At 42.3% G+C, this 20,438-nt stretch overlaps 1 protein-coding gene across 3 annotated transcripts; it reads left to right on the forward strand.

Annotated features, from left to right (window-relative positions):
* Positions 1–4,169: 4,169 nt before the first annotated feature.
* LOC100195141 (asparagine synthetase) lies at positions 4,170–19,099 on the forward strand. 3 transcript variants are annotated; one of them, XM_082969950.1, is made up of 13 exons: positions 4,932–4,993; positions 5,346–5,484; positions 5,647–5,902; positions 12,782–13,022; positions 14,787–14,972; positions 15,300–15,401; positions 15,622–15,749; positions 16,618–16,744; positions 17,036–17,142; positions 17,379–17,479; positions 17,651–17,732; positions 18,022–18,177; positions 18,403–19,099. In XM_082969950.1, the coding sequence occupies exons 3-13, from the start codon at positions 5,654–5,656 to the stop codon at positions 18,610–18,612; spliced, it is 1,689 nt and encodes a 562-aa protein (XP_082826076.1). In that variant the 5' UTR covers positions 4,932–4,993; positions 5,346–5,484; positions 5,647–5,653; the 3' UTR covers positions 18,613–19,099.
* The last annotated feature ends 1,339 nt before the right edge of the window (positions 19,100–20,438 follow it).

Raw genomic sequence — 20,438 nt, forward strand, 5'->3', positions numbered from 1 at the left:
TATGATGTCATGATGTACTGTCCCCACGAATGACAGAACACTGAGATAATCATGGCGCAGCTAGAGAACATTACCAACACCTACGCTCTGTATTTTCCACTGGCTGCCCCACCACCACAGAAAGCACTGAGCTAGGCTACAACACCTGCATTTTGGAGCTGACTTAGTCAAGGATGTACCCGTGACTAGAACCATTCAACACTGGTCTGACCAATCGGAATCCACGCTTCAAGATTGCTTTGATCACGTGGACTGGGAAGCCTCAGAAAATAACGTTTGATTTATACACTGACTGGGGGAGTGAGTTTATAAGGAAGTGCGTTGGCGATGTTGTGCCCACTGTGACTATTAAAACCTACCCTAACCAGAAATTGTGGATAGATGGCGGAATTCGTGCAAAACTGAAAGCGTGAACCACCGCATTCAACCATGAAAAGATGTCGGGGAATATGGCAGAATATAAACTGTGTAGTTATTCCCTCCAAGGCAATCAAACAAGTGAAATGTCGGTATAGGGACAAAGTGGAGTTGCAATTCAACGGCTCAGACACGAGACGTATGTGGCAGGGTCTACAGGCAATTAGACTACAAAAAGAAATCCAGCAAACGTCACGGACACCGTCTTGCTTCCAGACAAACTAAACACCATCTTTGCCTGCTTTGAGGAGCATGCAGTGCCACCGACGCGGCCCGCTACCAAGGACTGCGGGTCCCCCTCCTCCGTGGCCGACGTGAGTAAGACATCAAACATGTTAACCCTCGCAGGGCTGCTGGCCCAGACGGGATGCCTAGCCGCGTCCTCAGAGCATGCGCAGACCAGCTGGCTGGTGTGTTTCAGGACATGTTCAATAGCTCCATATCCCAGTCTGCTCTCCCGACATGTTTCAAAATGGCCACCATTGTTCCTGTACCAAAGAAGGCAAAGAGCCATTTAGTTCAGTTATCGCCCTGTAGCACTCACTTCTGTCATCATGAAGGGATTTGAGAGACGAGTCAAGGATCATATCACCTGCCACCTTAGACCCACCTCAGTTTGCATACAGGCTCAACAGGTCCACAGACGACGCGATCGCCTGCACACTGCCCTATCCCATCGGGACACCTATGTAAGAATGCTGTTCATAGATTACAGCTCCTTTGTCTTGCTCACATTGAGGGAGAGGTTGTTGTCCTGGCACCACACTGCCAGTTGTCTGACCACCTACCTATAGGCTGCCTCATCGTTGTCGGAAATCAGGCCTACCACTTGTGTCGTCAGCAAACTTCATGATGGTGTTGGAGTCGTGTTTGGCCATGCAGTCGTGGGTGAACAGGAAATACAGGAGGGGACTAAGTACACACCCCTGAGGGGCCCCAGTGTTAAGGATCAGCGTGGCAGATGTGTTGTTGCCTACTCTTGTCACCTGGGGGCGGCCCTTAAGGAAGTCCAGGATCCAGTTGCAGGAGGTGTTTAGTCCCAGAGTCCTTAGCTTAGTGATGAGCTTCGTGCGCACAATGGTACACCTATGTACCATCTCATTGGTTTTTAGGAGCATATACCCACGTGGGTGATTGAAAGATGAACTGAGGTCCACACACTCGTTGGTAGTTGTAATGCACCTTAAAGTTGGTTGCCAACCTCCATATGAAGTCCAATGGCTCACTGAGGTATAATAAGAATGAGACTGCTATGCTGGATGCTCCCCTTGCCCTGCCTGTCAGGTGGTAGCCATATGGCTTTACAAGTGGGATGCACTTTTGAGCGTTACATTCCGAGGGGTTCGTGCTGATTGTACGGAGATTGTGACAGACGGTTAAATGGCGTCCCTTGAGAAGGCAAGAACAAGATGTCAGGAGAAGTGCAGTATTATCATAAGGAGACATACTTGGAATACAGAGGAGGAATGGAGGGAAAAAGAGGCAGAGGAGGTCGAAGGAGGAAGAGGGTGAGCTTGAGTCAGTTAACCATCTCCTTATTTCCCGCCATTTTTAAGTGTAACCCTCTCACCAGGCTCGAATTTGACTCTCGCGATATTACCTTACATAGAATATCTCAACAGCATGGGATGTTTGGTGAGAAGGACATCTCCAATAAGAATCCCTATTGTAAACTATCTAGGTTGATGACAATTATGATATTAACTTCAGATTAAATGATTATAGCTTTCTGTTATTGTATAAGGATATACTTTCCCATGCATTAAATTGAAACTGTAAATGACTCCACCAAGGCAACATGCATAAGGTTCAAAATGTGTATTACATTTTCAAAGCACCACATAAAAAATAATAATAATAAACCCCAATGAGTCGTGCACAACCCATGTCCAAATTATTTCAAGCTTGTTTAACCTGTTGGCGCGCGTTGGAGCTAAAAAAAAATGACGACACAAAGTCCAGGAGCACCCCACCGTTGTGGTTACTCACTACTCGTAGATATTCCCTCAGCGAAGTATGGCAGTTCCTTGCAGGTTTCCTCACAAGATCCACAGCAAGCACACCTATCAATGCAGACTGTAGTCCTTAGCCGTAACTGATATCCCATGGGAACATGAACTCGTTAATCTTTCCCAAGCAATTCTCTCTCGGTGTCACACGATGCGAGGCTAACCTCAAGGCTGTCAAATACCTCCACGATGAGACGGTAGCTTCAGTCTTTACTAAGTCTTTCTTAACAAAATTATAACTCTCTTATAAAATAAAATCGGCATTTCCCTTCAAAACTCAGCAGGTATGGGTTTTGTTCTATTTTTATCGTCTTTTATAATTCTTCTTCACCAACGGTCATAATGTACTGTCCATCCTTTTTTCAAAGTCTCTCTCCCTCTTTTTTTCCCAGGCCTTTTTTCCACTCTCCCATTGGCCACAGTTTAATTAACAAGCGACCTTATTGGTCAGAACTTAAACTTAAGTAAACCAACTTATTCACTTGTACATTAAATAAATATTTCTTAAAAAGAAATGCATTAACAACATTACAATTCGGGAGCAATTCAATCACCTTTTAAATCTAATACCAATTAATTATAAATAAACTCTACTTGGTTTTAACAAGAATAAACTCAATACTTGGTTTTAACAAGGGTATTACAGAAGAATGGTAGAAAGTGTAAGCAGAGTGAGTTGAAGACAGGAGGAGAAAGGGAAGTGAATGAGGAAGAATTGGCGGTGGTAGGTGTGAAGTTCTCAGAGCCCGAGGCTTGCACCAAGGGAGCAAGAGATGTGAATAGTTTTGCTCTCAGGAAAAGGGCACCATTGATAGGAGTAATTACTGGGGTAGCGGTAAATGTGAACACTGACCAACTGAAGGGGAAGATTCCCGGTGTTTGTGATGTCGTTTGGAGCGACGCAGACAGGGTGGCGTGAGTGGTGAAACGGGAGAGTCATTGTCTGTTATTTTGCGTTTTGATGCTGAGTCTTTGTCTGACAAAGTGATAGGATATGTAAGTTATCCTGTACAAGCTTTTGTGCTGACTACATTACATTGTTACAGATGTCAAGCTTATGGGAATGTGGCAGCAGTGTGTAGGAGGAAGGATCCTGGGTGTGAGAAGTGTGCAGAAGGGCATGAGACAAAGGAATGTGTAGCATTGGGGAAAGTAGGGGTATGTGTTAATTGTAGGGGTGCCCATTGGTCTGGGGATCAGAAATGTCTGTAGCGAGAGAGACAGGTTGAGGTTTCCAGGGTTAGAGTAGTGCAGAAGTTGTCATATGCTGAGGCAGTGAAGAAAGTAGAGGAGGATGGGTCAAGGGGGAGGGATCCTGAGAGGACTGGTGTGAGTTGTAGATCTGTACTTGTACAGAGGGATAGGCCAACAAGTGATATGTTTCAGTAAGATTGGATTTGTCATTTATTGTAATGGTTATCAACTGTACTGCAAGGATGCAAAGTAAGTCGCAGAAAACAGGTTGTGGTGGCAGCTGCTGAGGTATTTGGGTGTAGGAGACTTGACATCAGGGTGTGTTGAGTGGTGGTGTCCCATCCTTTCAGGCTCTTGGCCTGAAGTATGACTAAATAGATTTAAATAGCGGAGTATGGTTTTATTTTTAGTGAGTAGTGTTTAGATGGTAGGCTATTTGTTATTTTTTTAATGTATTGTTTTTTAGAGAAAAGATAAATAAGCAAAGTATAAGGGAGTTGTACTCCAGTCTAGTTGGTGGTGGTTATGCAACATTTATTGGATGCCAACCGCCGTTAAACCTCATCGAAGAAGACAAAGACCGAAGGAGCCTGAAGGAGGTGATTACTGGAAACGAACTCGGTTTGCCCTTTATCTGTGGAGCATTGTCGGAGTACTAGAGGAACTTGTATTTCAGGTAAAACAACAACCCAATGTTTATATCCCAGGACAAATTAGCTAGAATCAACAAGCTAGCTAAATTTCTAGAATGTTTAATGCTTTTCGACCTGTTTCCAAATTAACGTAGTTGGTTCAGAGTTCGTTTTGATGTTTCCACCTGCGTGTCCAGTTCGCGTCTGTTGTGGGTGGACAAAATCAACCTGCGCGCGATGGCCGACGCACGTGCGTGAGCGGTCTGTCTGACGCGCCGTAGAAGCTCGCGGCCCGTCTGTTTTCGCTCGTTCACTACGGCGCATTTTAATTCACGCTTGTTCACGTGCGTCATTTCCCCTCCACCAATTAGAGGAACAAATATCAGATTTGGTCTACCTGTGTGAACTCAGCCATATGATACACCTTTTTTATTGCGTTTGACCCCCTTTTGCCATGTTGAAATCTAACACCATTCACATTCTATATGTATCTATGTTCCTATATGAACATATGTCTACAGTCACATGTCACCTCTGGCTGGAAAACTAACTAGAATGTATGTGAAATCTGATAATCTCAAATTTAAGCATAAAATGCTATCTTAAACCTGATGTTGCAAGTCACGCCCCTCTTCCAGTTCAGGAAGTACGTTGTCAGTGTACGAGTTTGTTTTCTCGTTGCATCATTCCGCCGCTGAGGAGAATAATACTGCTTCACCCATTTGTGTCCACGAAATAAAGGTATTTCTTTCAGTAAACGATCTGCCATGCCTTTTAATCGAATGTGTCTTTCATTTCTCATATGGAGATAACTGTTACTCGTTCTTTCTATTGCCGAGTATTTTGTGCGTCATGACAAAGCCACATGCAATATACCTTTACATTACGGCGTGTAGAGCAGAGCTACACAGTATTTGTTTTATTAAATGTGATGGGGACTCACATTATGAAACAGTTTCCGGTGTGTAACTTGCCAAAACTGTTACTTTTTTTCTTTTTTGTATGGGTAATGATCTGGATCCAACTCTGTTTTTTTGTGTGTCACGAATCGATAAATAATACTTCGTAACATGACGTCAATGATACTGTAAAGAAACAGGCAGGGAGCTGGAATCGGCCTGGACTCGAACCATCGTCCGTAGTGACGCCTCTAGTACCGAGATGCAGTGCCGTAGACCGCTGCGCCACTCGGGATATAGGAAACTATAAGAGTGGCTATCTGATTTGAAAAGGTACAATATGTCCAATAGTCCGTTATATAACCCTTAAGGTTTTTCTTCTAAGTTGAAAAGTAGTAAAGAGCAGTTGCTGAAGGGGCATTAGTCTCTTGTTGCATGTATTTATTAACCCCTGTCTCTTTCTCCTTTCCCTCCCCCTCTCTCTCACCTCTCCAGCGCCAGGATGTGTGGTATTTGGGCCTTGTTTGGCAGTGATGAGTGCCTGTCGGTTCAGTGCACCAACGCTATGAAGATCGCCCACCGGGGCCCAGACGCTTTTCGTTTTGAGAATGTCAACGGCTTCACAAACTGTTGCTTCGGCTTCCATCGCCTGGCTATCGTAGACCAGCTGTATGGCATGCAACCCATCCGCATCAAGAAGTTCCCCTACCTGTGGCTCGTCTACAACGGGGAGATCTACAACTACCAGACGGTATGTCTCTCCTGGAATCCACATTGTTTCACAAATCCCGGGCTCAATAGGTCTACAAACCCCACAGTAGTTATGGCCCATAGACACACAGCCTGGGAATTGTGACGTGAAACTATGTGGATTCCAGGCTATACCTTATGTGTCTATGGGCCATAACTACTGTGTGGTTTGTAGATCTACCATAGCCTGGGATTTGTGACGTGAAACTAGGGTAGGAGATCTACAAACCACACAGTAGTTATGTCCCATAGACACAAGGTATAGCCTGGAATCCAAGCTTCTGGACCCCAGGCAACTGTAGGTATGGAGATGGGACTAGGCCTCTGGGAACTGGACAAGTTTTGGTGTGGAACATATTCAGTTTCTACTTGCTAGCCACGAAGTAGGGACATACTAACGTTAGTGGAGTGATGGCTTTAGGCCAGGCAAGTCCTCTTTTCTTAAAAAGGCACAATCTTTTTGCCAAAGGGACTTTGACAGTACCAGTCAAAAGTTTGGACATACCTACTCAATTTTTTTTAAAAATGTTTACTATTTTCTACATTGTAGAATAATCAAAATATGATATGACGTTTTTGGCCTATATGATATCTGATATTTTCCTTGCCAAAAAAAAGATACCGATAACCAATATAAACATTTTTAGGGGCCTTTTTAAGCATTCTAGTACAGTTAAATAGTTAACACACAATGGACACAGCGGTCTAAGCCACTGCATCTCAATCACTGCGTCTGTGCAAGAGGCGTCACTACAGTCCTTGGTTCAAATCCAGGCTGTATCACATCCGGCCGTGATTGGGAGGCCCATAGGGCGGTGCACAATTGGCCCATCGTCGTCCAGGTTTGGCCGGGGTAGGCGGTCATTGTAAATAAGAATTTGTTCTTAAAAATTGGCCCCTTTTTTCAATTTTCACATAAAATGACATGAAGAAAGGATATGCATTTTCTTGGTACCATTTGAAAGGAAACACTTTGTTTGTGGAAATATGAAAGGAATGTAGGAGAATATAACACATTAGATTGGGTAAAGATAATACAAATAAAAAATAAAAAACCTTTTTTTTGTACCATCTTTGAAATGCAAGAGAAAGGCCATAATGTACAGTCGTGGCCAAAAGTTTTGAATGAAACAAATATGGATTTTCAGTCTGCTGCCTCAGTTTGTATGATGGCAATTTGCATATACTCCAGAATGTTATGAAGAGTGATCAGATGAATTGCAATTAATTGCAAAGTCCGTCTTTGCCATGCAAATGAACAGAATACCCCAAAAACATTTCCACTGCATTTCAGCCCTGCCACAAAAGGACCAGCTGACATCATGCCAGTGATTCTCTCATTAACACAGGTGTGAGTGTTGACGAGGACAAGCCTGGAGATCACTGTCAAGCTGATTGAGTTCGAATAACAGACTGGAAGTTTCAAAAGGAGGGTGGTGCTTGGAATCATTGTTCTTCCTCTGTCAACCATTGTTACCTGCAAGGAAACACGTGCCGTCATCATTGCTTTGCACAAAAAGGGCTTCACAGGCAAGGATATTGCTGCCAGTAAGATTGCACCTAAATCAACCATTTATCGGATCATCAAGAGCTTCAAGGAGAGCGGTTCAATTGTTGTGAAGAAGGCTTCAGGGCTCCCAAGAAAGTCCAGCAAGCGCCAGGACCGTCTCCTAAAGTTGATTCAGCTGCGGGATCAGGGCACCACCAGTACAGAGCTTGCTCAGGAATGGCAGCAGGCAGGTGTGAGTGCATTTGCATGCACAGTGAGGCGAAGACTTTTGGAGGATGGCCTGGTGTCAAGAAGGGCAGCAAAGAAGCCACTTCTCTCCAGGAAAAACATCAGGGACAGACTGATATTCTGCAAAAGGTACTTTTTTTATTTCACCTTTATTTAACCAGGTAGGCTAGTTGAGAACAAGTTCTCATTTGCAACTGCGATCTGGACAAGATAAAGCAAAGCAGTTCGACACATACAACAACAGAGTTACACATGGAATAAACAAACACACAATCAATAATACAGTACAAAAATCTATATACAGCATGTACAAATGAGGTAGGATAAGAGAGGTAAGGCAATAAATCGGCCATGGTGGCGAAGTAATTACAATATAGCAATTAAACACTGGAATGGTAGGATGTGCAGAAGATGAATGTGCAAGTAGAGATACTGGGGTGCAAAGGAGCAATATAAATAAATAAATAAATAAATAAATACAGTATGGGGATGAGGTAGATTGGATGGGCTATTTACAGAGGAGCTGTGTACAGGTGCAGTGATCTGTGAGCTGCTCTGACAGCTGGTGCTTAAAGCTAGTGAGGGAGGTAAGAGTCTCCAGCTTTAGAGATTTTTGCAGTTCGTTCGTCATTGGCAGCAGAGAACTGGAAGGAGAGGCGGCCAAAGGAAGAATTGGCTTTGGGGGTGACCAGTGAGATATACCTGCTGGATCACGTGCTACGGGTGGGTGCTGCTATGGTGACCAGTGAGCTGAGATAAGGCGGGGCTTTACCTAGCAGAGGCTTGTAGATGACCTGGAGCCAGTTGGTTTGGCGATGAGTATGAAGTGAGGGCCAGCCAACGAGAGCATACAGGTTGCAGTGGTGGGTAGTATATGGGGCTTTGGTGACAAAACAGATGGCACTGCATCCAATTTGTTGAGTAGAGTGTTGGAGGCTATTTTGTAAATGACATCGTCGAGGATCGGTAGGATGGTCAGTTTTACGAGGGTATGTTTGGCAGCATGAGTGAAGGATGCTTTGTTGCGAAATAGGAAGCCAATTCTAGATTTAATTTTGGATTGGAGATGTTTAATGTGAGTCTGAAAGAGTTTACAGTCTAACCAGACACCTAGGTATTTGTAGTTGTCCACATATTCTAAGTCAGAACCGTCCAGAGTAGTGATACTGGACGGGCGGGCAGGTGCAGGCAGCGATCGGTGGAAGAGCATGCATTTAGTTTTACTTGCATTTAAGAGCAGTTGGAGGCCACGGAAGGAGAGTTGTATGGCACTGAAGCTCATCTGGAGGTTAGTTAACACGGTGTCCAAAGAAGGGTCAGAGGTATACAGAATGGTGTCGTCTGCGTAGAGGTGGATCAAAGAATCACCAGCAGCGAGAGCGACATCATTGATGTATAAAAAGAAGAGAGTCGGCCCGAGAATTGAACCCTTTGGCACCCCCGTAGTCTGCCAGAGGCCCGGACGACAGGCCCTCCGATTTTACATACTGAACTCTATCGGAGAAGTAGTTGGTGAACCAGGCGAGGCAATCATTTGAGAAACCAAGGGATTGGACTGCTGAGGACTGGGGTAAAGTCATTTTCTCTGATGAATCCCCTTTCCGATTGTTTGAGGCATCCGGAAAAAAGATTCTCCGGAGAAGACAAGGTGAGCGCTACCATCAGTCCTGTGTCATGCCAACAGTAAAGCATCCTGAGACCATTCGTGTGTGGGGTTGCTTCTCAGGCAAGGGAGTGGGCTCACTCACAATTTTGCCTAAGAACACAGCCATGAATAAAGAATGGTACCAACACATCCTCCGAGAGCAACTTCTCCCAACCATCCAGGAACAGTTTGGTGATGAACAATGCCTTTTCCAGCATGATGGAGCACCTTGCCCTAAGGCAAAAGTGATAACAAAGTGTCTCGGGGAACAAAACATTGATATTTTGGGTCCATGGCCAGGAAACTCCCCAGACCTTAATCCCATTGAGAACTTGTGGTCAATCCTCAAGAGGCGGGTGGACAAACAAAAACCCACAAATTCTGACAAAGTCCAAACATTGATTATGCAAGAATGGGCTGCCATCAGTCAGGATGTGGCCCAGAAGTTAATTGACAGCATGCCAGGGCGTATGCAGAGGTCTTGAAAAAGAAGGGTCAACACTGCAAATATTGACTCTTTGCATCAACTTCATGTAATTGTCAATAAAAGCCGTTGACACTTATGAAGTATTCCATAGTAACATCTGAAAAAAATATCTACACTGAGGCAGCAAACTTTGTGGAAATTAATATTTGTCATTCTCAAGTCTTTTGGCCATGACTGTATTATTCCAGCCCAGGTACAATTTAGATATTGGCCACTAGATGGCAGCAGTGTCTGTGCAAAGTTTTAGTCTGATCCTATGAACCTTTGCATTTCTGTTCAAAGTTTTACTGCCCAAATGTGCCTAATTTATTTATGAATAACTTCTTGTTCAAAACTGTGCACTCTCCTCAAACAATAGCATGGTATTCTTTCACTGTAATAGCTACTGTAAATTGGACAGTGGAGTTAGATTAACAAGAATTTAAGCTTTCTGCCAATAACAGACGTGTCTATGTTCTGGGAAATGTTCTTGTTACTCACAACCTCATGCTAATCACATTAGTCTACATTAGCTCAACCGTCCCGCAGGGGACCCACCATTCCTGAAGAAGTTGTTCAACTGACTTGCCTAGTTAAATAAAGGTTACACACACACACACACACACACCACACTGACCAAAAAGTTATTTTGCTGGTATTTACGCATGTCTCCATTTACAAGTAAAACATAATCAAAACCTATTTCTTTCACTTACTTGCTGTGCTATTTCATTCATTTGTTCAGTCGTTTCATTCTAAACCAGGATTCATCATACTATGGCACGCCGTTTGGGTCTTTGCGTGTCAAATAACACTATTTGACATGTCAAATAAGCTTGTTGACCAATCAAGACCTTAATATGACTGCATTTCACAATTCAATGCATTATTTTTTACGTAGTTATTACACTCCCTTGTATTTCACAACGATTCATCGATACATATGCTATGATGCTGGTAAAGTTGTCTCGCGCACCTACAGTGCTGGTCATAAAAAAAAGCTATCTAGCTCATGGATGCAAACCATGTTCTTGCCCAAAAACATAGCAAAATGACATCTGTTTCAGTAGCTATAGTTAGCTAACTTTTAACAAGGCACACCTGTTAATTGAAATGCATTCTAGGTAACTATCAAGAGTGTGCAAAGCTGTCATCAAGGTAAAGGGTGGCTAATTTGAAGATTCTCAAATCTAAAATATATTTTGATTTGTCTAACACTTTTTTTGGTTACTACATGATTCCATGTGTTATTTCATAGTTTTCATATCTTCACTATTATTCTACAATGTAGAAAATAGTTTAATGAAAGAAACCCTTGAATGAGTAGGTGTGTCTTAACTTTTGACTGGTACTGTATGTGGCCAAAGTTCATGTGAGTTTGAGAACCGGGAGCGAAGATGGAGAATACCATTATCAATATGTTCTTCCTACTGTCTTTAAATCAATGCACCAACTTATTATATTGCACATCTTATGTACCCTGCATTTGTTGGATTTGATTGTGCATACACTTCCTACAATCCATTGTGATTATAAGCATGTATGTCATGAGCATGTATACTCCCCTATGTATTTATTTGGACAGTGAAGCTAAAACTTTTAATTTGGCTCTATACTCCAGCATTTTGGATTTGAGATCAAGTGTTTTATATGTGGCGACAGTACAGAATGTCACCTTTTATTTGAGGCTATTTTCGTATCTGTTTTACCGTTTAAATAATGAAGAGTTACATTTTATAATACCTGTCAACCCTTCCTATCCTTTGTAGGAGACATGGACCCAGCTAATTTCACAACTCCATAAACCAACCCAAATTACAATTTATCACCTTTTTTAAAACTATTTGTTTGATTATATCTTTTTCTTTTTGTTATTTGATTATATTACTGAAATTCTATATCATGCCTGCTTTAAGTCTGATATGGGGATGGGGCTCTGTTAGAGCATGGGGGGTTGGGATGGGTTTGATTTGGTAGGGGATCTGTGTGTGTTCTGTTAGAGCATGGGGGGATTGGGGAGGGTTTGATTTGGTAGGGGATCTGTGTGTGTGTTCTGTTAGAGCATGGGGGGTTGGGGAGGGTTTGATTTGGTAGGGGATCTGTGTGTGTTCTGTTAGAGCATGGGGGTTGGGGAGGGTTTGATTTGGTAGGGGATCTGTGTGTGTTCTGTTAGAGCATGGGGGGTTGGGGAGGGTTTGATTTGGTAGGGGATCTGTGTGTGTTCTGTTAGAGCATGGTGGGGGGTTGGGGAGGGTTTGATTTGGTAGGGGATCTGTGTGTTTTGCCCTCTACCTGTGCTGTCTGTGTTATCTGTATAATCATTCAAAATGCCAAATAAAAAAAAAAACATTTGAGAGAGAGAGAACTAAATGAGAAAGTAACAGAAGCATAAATAGCATACCCCCCAACTGAAAATGCTAACCTCCTCTGTTATTTGTAATAGTGAGAGGATGGGACGTTCTGGTGGCATGATCTTTGCCACTCATCATTATTCAAGATTTCTATCATGATTATCTGTAATCATGGTAGCATCCACATGAATGTAGAAGTGTTCCGAAACAATTCCATTGTTAATTGCAATAGAAGTGATTCCAAAATGACACTACATTATTTACTATTAATTTCTATTGGGCACAAACTGCAAATGCATCCAAGTTTGTAGTCACAAGCTTGATGTAGTCATTGTGTGCTAGGAATATGGAACCAAATACTATACTTTTGACAATTGTAATAAACTATAAGTGAATTTGTCGAAATACATATGACACCTTCAAATGGGGAGACTACATGCATAAAGCACATTAATTTCTAAACGGTAAAACAGATATGTATGAAAATACCCTCAAATAAAATGTGACGTCTTGTCGCCTCATAGAAAACATTTCATCTCAAATCCAAAATGCTGGAGTATTGAGGCAAAAAATGTTGCTTCACTGTACAAATAAATATGTAGGGGAGTGTATGTCATGAGCATGTATGACCACCGTCTTACCTCATAATAATCCCAATACTTTTCTTCTTCCTTCTTTAGCTGAAGAAGCAGTTTGAGTTTACTGACTACCAGACCGAAGTAGACGGTGAGATCCTGCTTCACCTGTACGAGCGCTTCGGCATTCAGAAGATGGCGGCCCTATTGGACGGAGTGTTTGCCTTCATCCTCCTGGACACAGCCAATAGGAAAGTGTTCCTGGGGAGGGATACGTATGGCGTGCGGCCCATGTTCAAACTACTGACCGACAACGGCTTCCTGGCTGTGAGCTCTGAGGCTAAAGGTGAGGGGGGACTACTTACTTGACATCTCATTTGGGGTTGAGTGGTTTTAGTTGCTACACAAGTGGATTAAAGAACAATGCCTATTCAGAATAGAATGAACTTTAATGTTTGAGTAAAAAATATATATATATATATTAGTGTAATTACAAAAACCGCTCAACTCTATTGCTATGCAACGGAAATTCAATTAGTAAAGTACCATGTAACAGCTTGTTAACTTCTATGGGCTAGGTGGGACGTTAGCGTCCCACTCCATTCAACAGCCAGTGGCATCGCGTGGCGCGAAATACAAATACCTCAAATGCTATAACTTCAATTTCTCAAACATATGACTATTTTACACCATTTGAAAGATAAGACTCTCGTTAATCCAACCACGTTGTCTGATTTCAAAAAGGCTTTACAGCAAAAGCAAAACATTAGATTATGTCAGGAGAGTACCCTGCCAAAAATAATCACACAGCCATTTTCAAAGCAAGCATATATGTCACAAAAACCAAAACCACAGCTAAATGAAGCACTAACCTTTGATCTTCATCAGATGACACTCCTAGGACATTATGTTATACAATACATGCATGTTTTGTTCAATCAAGTTCATATTTATATCAAAAACCAGCTTTTTACATTAGCATGTGATGTTCAGAACTAGCATACCCACCGAAAACTTCCGGTGAATTTACTAAATTACTCATGATAAACGTTGACAAAATACATAACAATTATTTTAAGAATTATAGATACAGAACTCCTTTATGCAAACGCTATGTCAGATTTTAAAATAGCTTTTCGGCGAAAGCACATTTTGCAATATTCTGAGTACATAGCTCGGCCATCACAGGCTAGCTAATTTGACACCCACCAAGTTTGGGGCAACCTAAACTCAGAATTACTATTAGAAAAATTGGATTACCTTTGCTGTTCTTCGTCAGAATGCACTCCCAGAACTTCTACTTCAACAACAAATGTTGTTTTGGTTCCAAATAATCCATAGTTATATCCAAATACCTCCATTTTGTTTGTGCGTTCAGGTCACTATCCGAAAGGCTAACACGCGAGCCATTTCGTGACAAAAAAATTCAAAATATTCCATTACCGTACTTAGAAGCATGTCAAACGCTGTTTAAAATCAATTTTTATGCTATTTTTCTCGTAAAATAGCGATAATATTCCAACCGGACAACGGTGTATTCATTCAGAGTGAAAGAAAAAAATGGAGAAGTCTCGTGAACGCGCATCTCAGTCTCACTGTCCCCAGGCAGGCCACTTACAAACTCTGCTGCTGTACTTTGCCCAGAGACAGGAGACGCGTCATTCCACTTTCTGAACGCTTTAGAGAGCCAATGGAAGCCTTAGAAAGTGTCACGTAATAGCACAGATGCTGTAATTTCGATAGAGATGCAACAGAAGGACTACAAATTGTCAGACAGGGCACTTCCTGCTTGGAATCTTCTCAGGGTTTTGCCTGCCATATGAGTTCTGTTATACTCACAGACACCATTCAAACCGTTTTAGAAAACACTAAAGTTTCTATCCAAATCTACTAATTATATGCATATTCTCTTTTCTGGGCAAGAGTAGTAACCAGTTTAAACCGGGTACGTTTTTTTTATCCGGCCGTGAAAATACTGCCCCCTATCCCAAACAGGTTAATAAGATGATAGTCGTGTATAATGATAGTGTTACTACACATGTATAACAACAACGTTATGTATAGTGTTACCATGTTAGTTGTTAAACATATTTTGTGTGTTTGTTCCCAGGTCTGACTGATATCACCCACTCCATGTCTTCTCCTCCTAAGATCACTCCGTTCCTTCCGGGGCACTTTGAGGTGTTTGACCTGAAGCCCACTGGGAAGGTAGAGTCTATTCAGATGGCCCGCTTCCACTACTGCACCCAGGAGCCCAGCCACGCTGTCTATGACACGGTAGAAATGCTACCCTCCGGTACGCACGCACTCACACACATCCATAGTATTTCCATAACGTCAGCATCTTGATTGACAGCGGCCATAATGTGGGTCAAGGTTACTGATTGTAACAGTACCACTACCTGTAGCTAGCTATCAGTGAAAGGTGATGGCTTATTGATTATTGTTTTAGGATGCAAGTTTTTGGTATTGAGGGCATTGCCATGAATGAAGCCTGTTGTCCAACTGAAATCATTGTAGTATGTGGATGTGTAGTATGTCTGAGTTGATTTTGCTGGCCTTTAACCATTCAGTTGACCGGTTCCTGTGTGATGACAGTAAGATCTCTTGCTGTCTTCTGTAGGTTTTGTCCCAGAGACAGTGAAGAGCAACATCCGGTCTTTGTTTGAGAACGCTGTCCGGAAACGCCTCATGGCCCACAGGAGGATCGGCTGTCTTCTCTCAGGTACAAATAATGGCTATTGCAGAGTATTTTTTTCTTCTTTGTGTAGTGTCACACATGAAATCTTGCGTAAGTAATGCTTGAGATCTGTTGTCTTTTTTCACATGCTTGTCTGTGCAAATAAATTAGAATACTTGCTTATTATCATTACACCATAGGTCAAATGACATGTTTGATAAGCTAGTAAATCATGTTTATGACTGTTACTATATGTTTCTACCAGGTGGTCTGGACTCCAGTCTGGTGGCAGCTACGCTGGTCAAACTGGCCAAAGAAGAGAAGTTGAAGTACCCCATCCAGACCTTCGCTATCGGGGCTGAAGACAGCCCAGACATCCTGGCTGCTCGCAAGGTGAGAGCCTCCCTCCAGGCTCCATAGAGAGACTGCATTATAATAATAATATAATAATAATAATAATAATAATGATGATGATTGTTATGGAACAGGTTGGGTAGGTTAGGTCTTAGGAGAATGATTCAACACTTCCACACTCCATCCCCCAGGAGGCAGCAGCAACAAAAGGGTGACCAAAAAGGTGCTCTGTTAAGCCTTGATAAAGCGCAATCAGGTGCAGGTGGGGATCCTTCAGAGTTGGCCGTAGAGCCTGCTGGTCTTTGTTTTTTTGTTGATATCTTTAGTTTTGGAGTGGCTTTGGAAGTTTATTTTTGTAAGTATCTATGTTGGTCATCCTTTTCAACAACCAACAATAATCCTCTTGGGCTAGCCAACCCATAAGAGTCAGGACGGAGCTGGCCCTGGATCCTGGTAAGTTTGCTATCTCCTGGGCACATGTACATACCACACGGTCCTCATACGCTGATTTCTCACATAGATGCACACCTTAAATCAGGTTACAGACCAGTTAACTAGGCCTAAGTCTAAGACTCCTAGACTTAGCTAGTGCAACAATATTAGCAGGCTAGTCAATTGGTTTCATAACAGTATAACTTCATAATCAGTAATAATCTAACTTTATTTTTGTAGCATCTTTTACCCAGTACATTACAGCTCACAAGCCATTACACATGAGCGTTTAAAATAATACAAAAATAACAGAATAGAATAATATAATGATAAATACTCCTTTGTGAAGCCACCTGTGAATTCACTGCTCCCTCTTGGTCAGGTTGTAATTGGAAAAGAGAATGATCTTAAGTTGAAGGCAATAGATAGATAATACGTGAATGAATGTCTTGGTGAATGTCTTGTGGTGTTCCAGGTGGCGTCGTACATCGGCAGTGAGCACCACGAGGTCAACTTCACCCCTGAGGAGGGTCTCAAAGCCGTGGAGGAGGTCATCTTTCACCTGGAGACCTATGACATCACCACCATACGCGCCTCTGTCGGTGAGAGTACACTATCCCGTCGTACATCAGCCTAGATCTCCAAACACCAAGCAGAAGTGGTATCCCACTTAAGCTAAATGAATAAGCTATGAGGGTGATGCCTTTGTGAAATACCTAGACACTAGACAGTTTTGTTGTACGTTCTCCATGTGCCCACTGACCTGGACAAAGGGAGTCTGGTCAGGCTGCATACCTTTTTCTTCTGATTGGCTGGTTTGAATACTGGGAGATTAGTGAGTGTGGCCTACTTCAACTCAATTCTGTTTCTAATAATCCTTTCTCATTCTGCAGGCATGTACCTAGTGTCAAAGTACATCTGTGAGAAGACTGACAGCGTGGTGATCTTCTCTGGGGAGGGCTCTGATGAGCTCACACAAGGGTACATCTACTTCCACAAGGTAAGTTTGTTCCACATCAGAGATGTCATTCTCTCTCACTCACCAATTTCCATGTACCAGTCAGGGTTGTGGTGAATGCAGTAGTCAATTCAGGAAGTGCATGAATAAAAAAAATATGGTAATAGAAATCAACAGGAAATTTGTGGTTAGACTTAATTGAAAATGGAATTGAACCCAACCCTGGATCCAGTTGTTATGTCTGGGAATATGAACTGAGTTGTTGCTTCCTGTTCCAGGCCCCCACGCCCAAGGCAGCAGCAGAGGAGAGTGTTCGTCTGATGAAGGAGCTCTACCTCTTTGACGTCCTGAGAGCCGACCGCACAACCGCTGCACACGGGCACGGCCATCTTCTTTTCCAATACATTCATTCCTTTTAACATCCTTTCCTCAAACTCATCAGACCACTATCTGCTCTCTTCCTTCTTTCTTCTGAGAAGCTATAGATAATTACAGAAGATGTACGTTTTAAAGATGGCACCTAACTGACTTCCTCTTCTCTCCTCTACAGTCTGGAGCTGAGAGTGCCTTTCCTGGACCACAGGTTCACGGCGTACTACCTCTCCCTGCCTGAGGAGATGAGGCAACCTAAGGTCAGTCTCCTCAGCCCCAACCACCATATCCTCACTATCCCTATATCCCTATCCTGTAGATGTGGCTCTGATGAGATAATGGAGCTGAGATAATCGAGTATGAAAGTAATGTATTATTGCAAAAGTGTCTCTTGAAGGATTGTTGTCAGTGTTGTGTATCCAAATCAGTCCTTGAAGCAAATATCAGTTTCCAAACATGTAAAGGATTCCGGTGCTATAATTCCAAACACAGTTCAGTTTCACTGATGGATGGGTGGGTGTGTGTGTGTGTGTGTGTGTGTGTAACCAGGATGGAGTGGAGAAGCACCTCCTCAGAGACTCATTTAAAGGTCTGAACCTGATCCCAGATGAGATCCTATGGAGACCTAAAGAGGCCTTCAGCGACGGAATGACTTCTGTCAAGAAGTCCTGGTACAAAAGCCTGCAGGACCAAATGGAGTCAGAGGTACACATACATACATACATGCATGCATGCATGCATGCATGCATGCATGCATGCATACATACATACATACATACATACATACATACATGCATGCATACAGCAGGCACGCACGTACACATTTTAGTCATTTAGCAGGCGCTCTTATCCAGAGCGACTTACAGGCACGCTGGCATACATTACATATGCACACACACACATTCTGACTCAGTCTTTCTCTCCTCCAAGGTGAACGACTACGATATGGAGAAAGCTCCTAAGACATTCCCGTTCCTCCCTCCCAGAACCAAAGAGGCGTACTTCTACCGCCAGGTGTTTGAGAAGCATTACCCGGGCCAGGCCGAGTGGCTCAGCCACTACTGGATGCCCCGCTGGATCAATGCTACAGACCCCTCAGCCAGAACCCTCTCCATCTACAAGCCTGACAAAGACCAGTGATACAGCAACAGCAATGGCTCTCTTCCAATACCTTCACTAGCGTAGCACTTAGAATGAAGCTGTCTATTGAGCATGCATGCATTATAAGTGGTATTGCTAGTATGGATATTGAAACGTAGACCGTGTCACCTGTCAGTCACCTCTGTCACCATTTCTACACCTCCCCTTCACAACATACCTATCTAGAATTTGTCTCATGCTAGAGTTGTGACGATTGTGGGATTTTAGGGTAACAAATTGTAAATTTTGTTGAAAAATGTTTTGAGCTTATAATGCATCTTTAGCTACTACATACCTAATGAATACAACACTGCTTTGGTGACACCCCTGTCTCAAACGAATGGAGTTGATCACTTGGAACTTTGGAAATGAAGCTTCTCCTACTGACCGTGCTGCTTGCAAAATGCTATTGGATAAGCTGTCTACTTGAATATAAAGTTGAATCCCCTCTTCTCCTAAAATAAATGCATTAAGACTACGATGAAAATGATTTTTTCACAGTTCTTGGCAGTTAGATGATTATACGATAATTGTGCCAGCCCTATGCAGGAATCATCTAGTTCTTGGGATCAGTGTGAATTACAGTTACAGGGTCAGTTCTGATTTGGGGAAACTGTTGTTTCAGGAGGAATGGTTGATAATATTAGAAGACTGATGCCTAGTTAAATAAACAATGCTGTAGTTTATCACTGAGATTCAGTAGCACTACTACTGAAATGCTTTCATACATTATAGTACCATACCTAGATATGATTACATAATACATAGGTGTAAATTACATATTTTAACAGCTTCAGACATAAGCCAAACCTTAACACAATTCTTAACAGTTCCTAATGAGTTCTGTTGGCAAAATATGCCTTTTCCTCTCATTCACATTATTATGAAGTTGGATGCATATAACAGTGAAGATGTAGTGTTTTTTTAATATAGCCTCTTACCCAGAAGTTAGATATAACCTGTAATTTGTGTCTGTTTGCCTCTTACCCAGACAGGACGGAGGCAGCCTTTAAAATAAAGGACATTTTTCTTTCCTCTCTGCTGTAATAGGTGACATTTGTCAGGTTCAGGTACATGCAGATGAGGCTGGGCTAATTTTAATGGCTGGAATGGAATAGAGTCAAATGTGATTGCCATGTGTTTGATACTGTTCTGTTTATGCCATTCCAGCTATTACAATGAGCCTGTCCTGTAACTCCTGACAAAGAGACGGACCCTAATTTAACTAATTTACCTTTAAAATGTCAGAACAGTTATGATGAAACTAAAGCTTTCATGCATTGATCAAGCCACAAAGTTATCTTTCTTATTGAAAAGGAAAAGGCACAACATTCACTCACCAATAAAAACACATTTTATTGAATCAGCTATTAAAAGCTTGATTATTTGGCCTTCATCAGAATATGAATTTGAACATTTCTTACTCTTTTTGCCCCCCCGTTTTTGTTTTAACTTGTCATCATACTCATGTCTGATCAGACAGATAATATATCTCTCTGGAATAGCGATAAAAAAAGGACGAGGTGTTTGTTGCCTGTTACATACGGTCCTTTACTGGAGTGTCGTGTTTGAACTACCGATTAAAGAGAGCAAGACGATGGTGTAATAATGGTCTATAAATCATCCTTCTCACAAACGTTTACATAAAGAGTGCTATGCGTGTGTTCTTGCGTGAGTGTCTCATTAAGATAATGATAGAGTGTAACAGATTGGATATCACGCTGGGAACAACATGAATCAATTGAAGACGAAACATGACTGAGACAGGCTGGTATAATGGGTTACATAAGGAAGCCACCCAGACCAAAACAAACACACTGCAGGTT

This window comes from Salmo salar, chromosome 27 (genome assembly GCF_965601325.2).
Source record: "Salmo salar chromosome 27, fSalSal1, whole genome shotgun sequence".
NCBI classification, from domain to species: Eukaryota; Metazoa; Chordata; class Actinopteri; order Salmoniformes; family Salmonidae; genus Salmo; species Salmo salar.

Excerpts from the sequence above, each read along its gene's own strand:
- LOC100195141 (XM_014177844.3), top strand. The coding sequence starts at position 5,654 with ATGTGTGGTATTTGGGCCTTGTTTGGCAGTGATGAGTGCCTGTCGGTT. Across the intron at positions 13,023-14,786 it reads TGTGAGCTCTGAGGCTAAAG|GTCTGACTGATATCACCCAC; the intron begins GTGAGGGGGGAC and ends GTTTGTTCCCAG. Across the intron at positions 17,733-18,021 it reads AGGAGATGAGGCAACCTAAG|GATGGAGTGGAGAAGCACCT; the intron begins GTCAGTCTCCTC and ends GTGTGTAACCAG.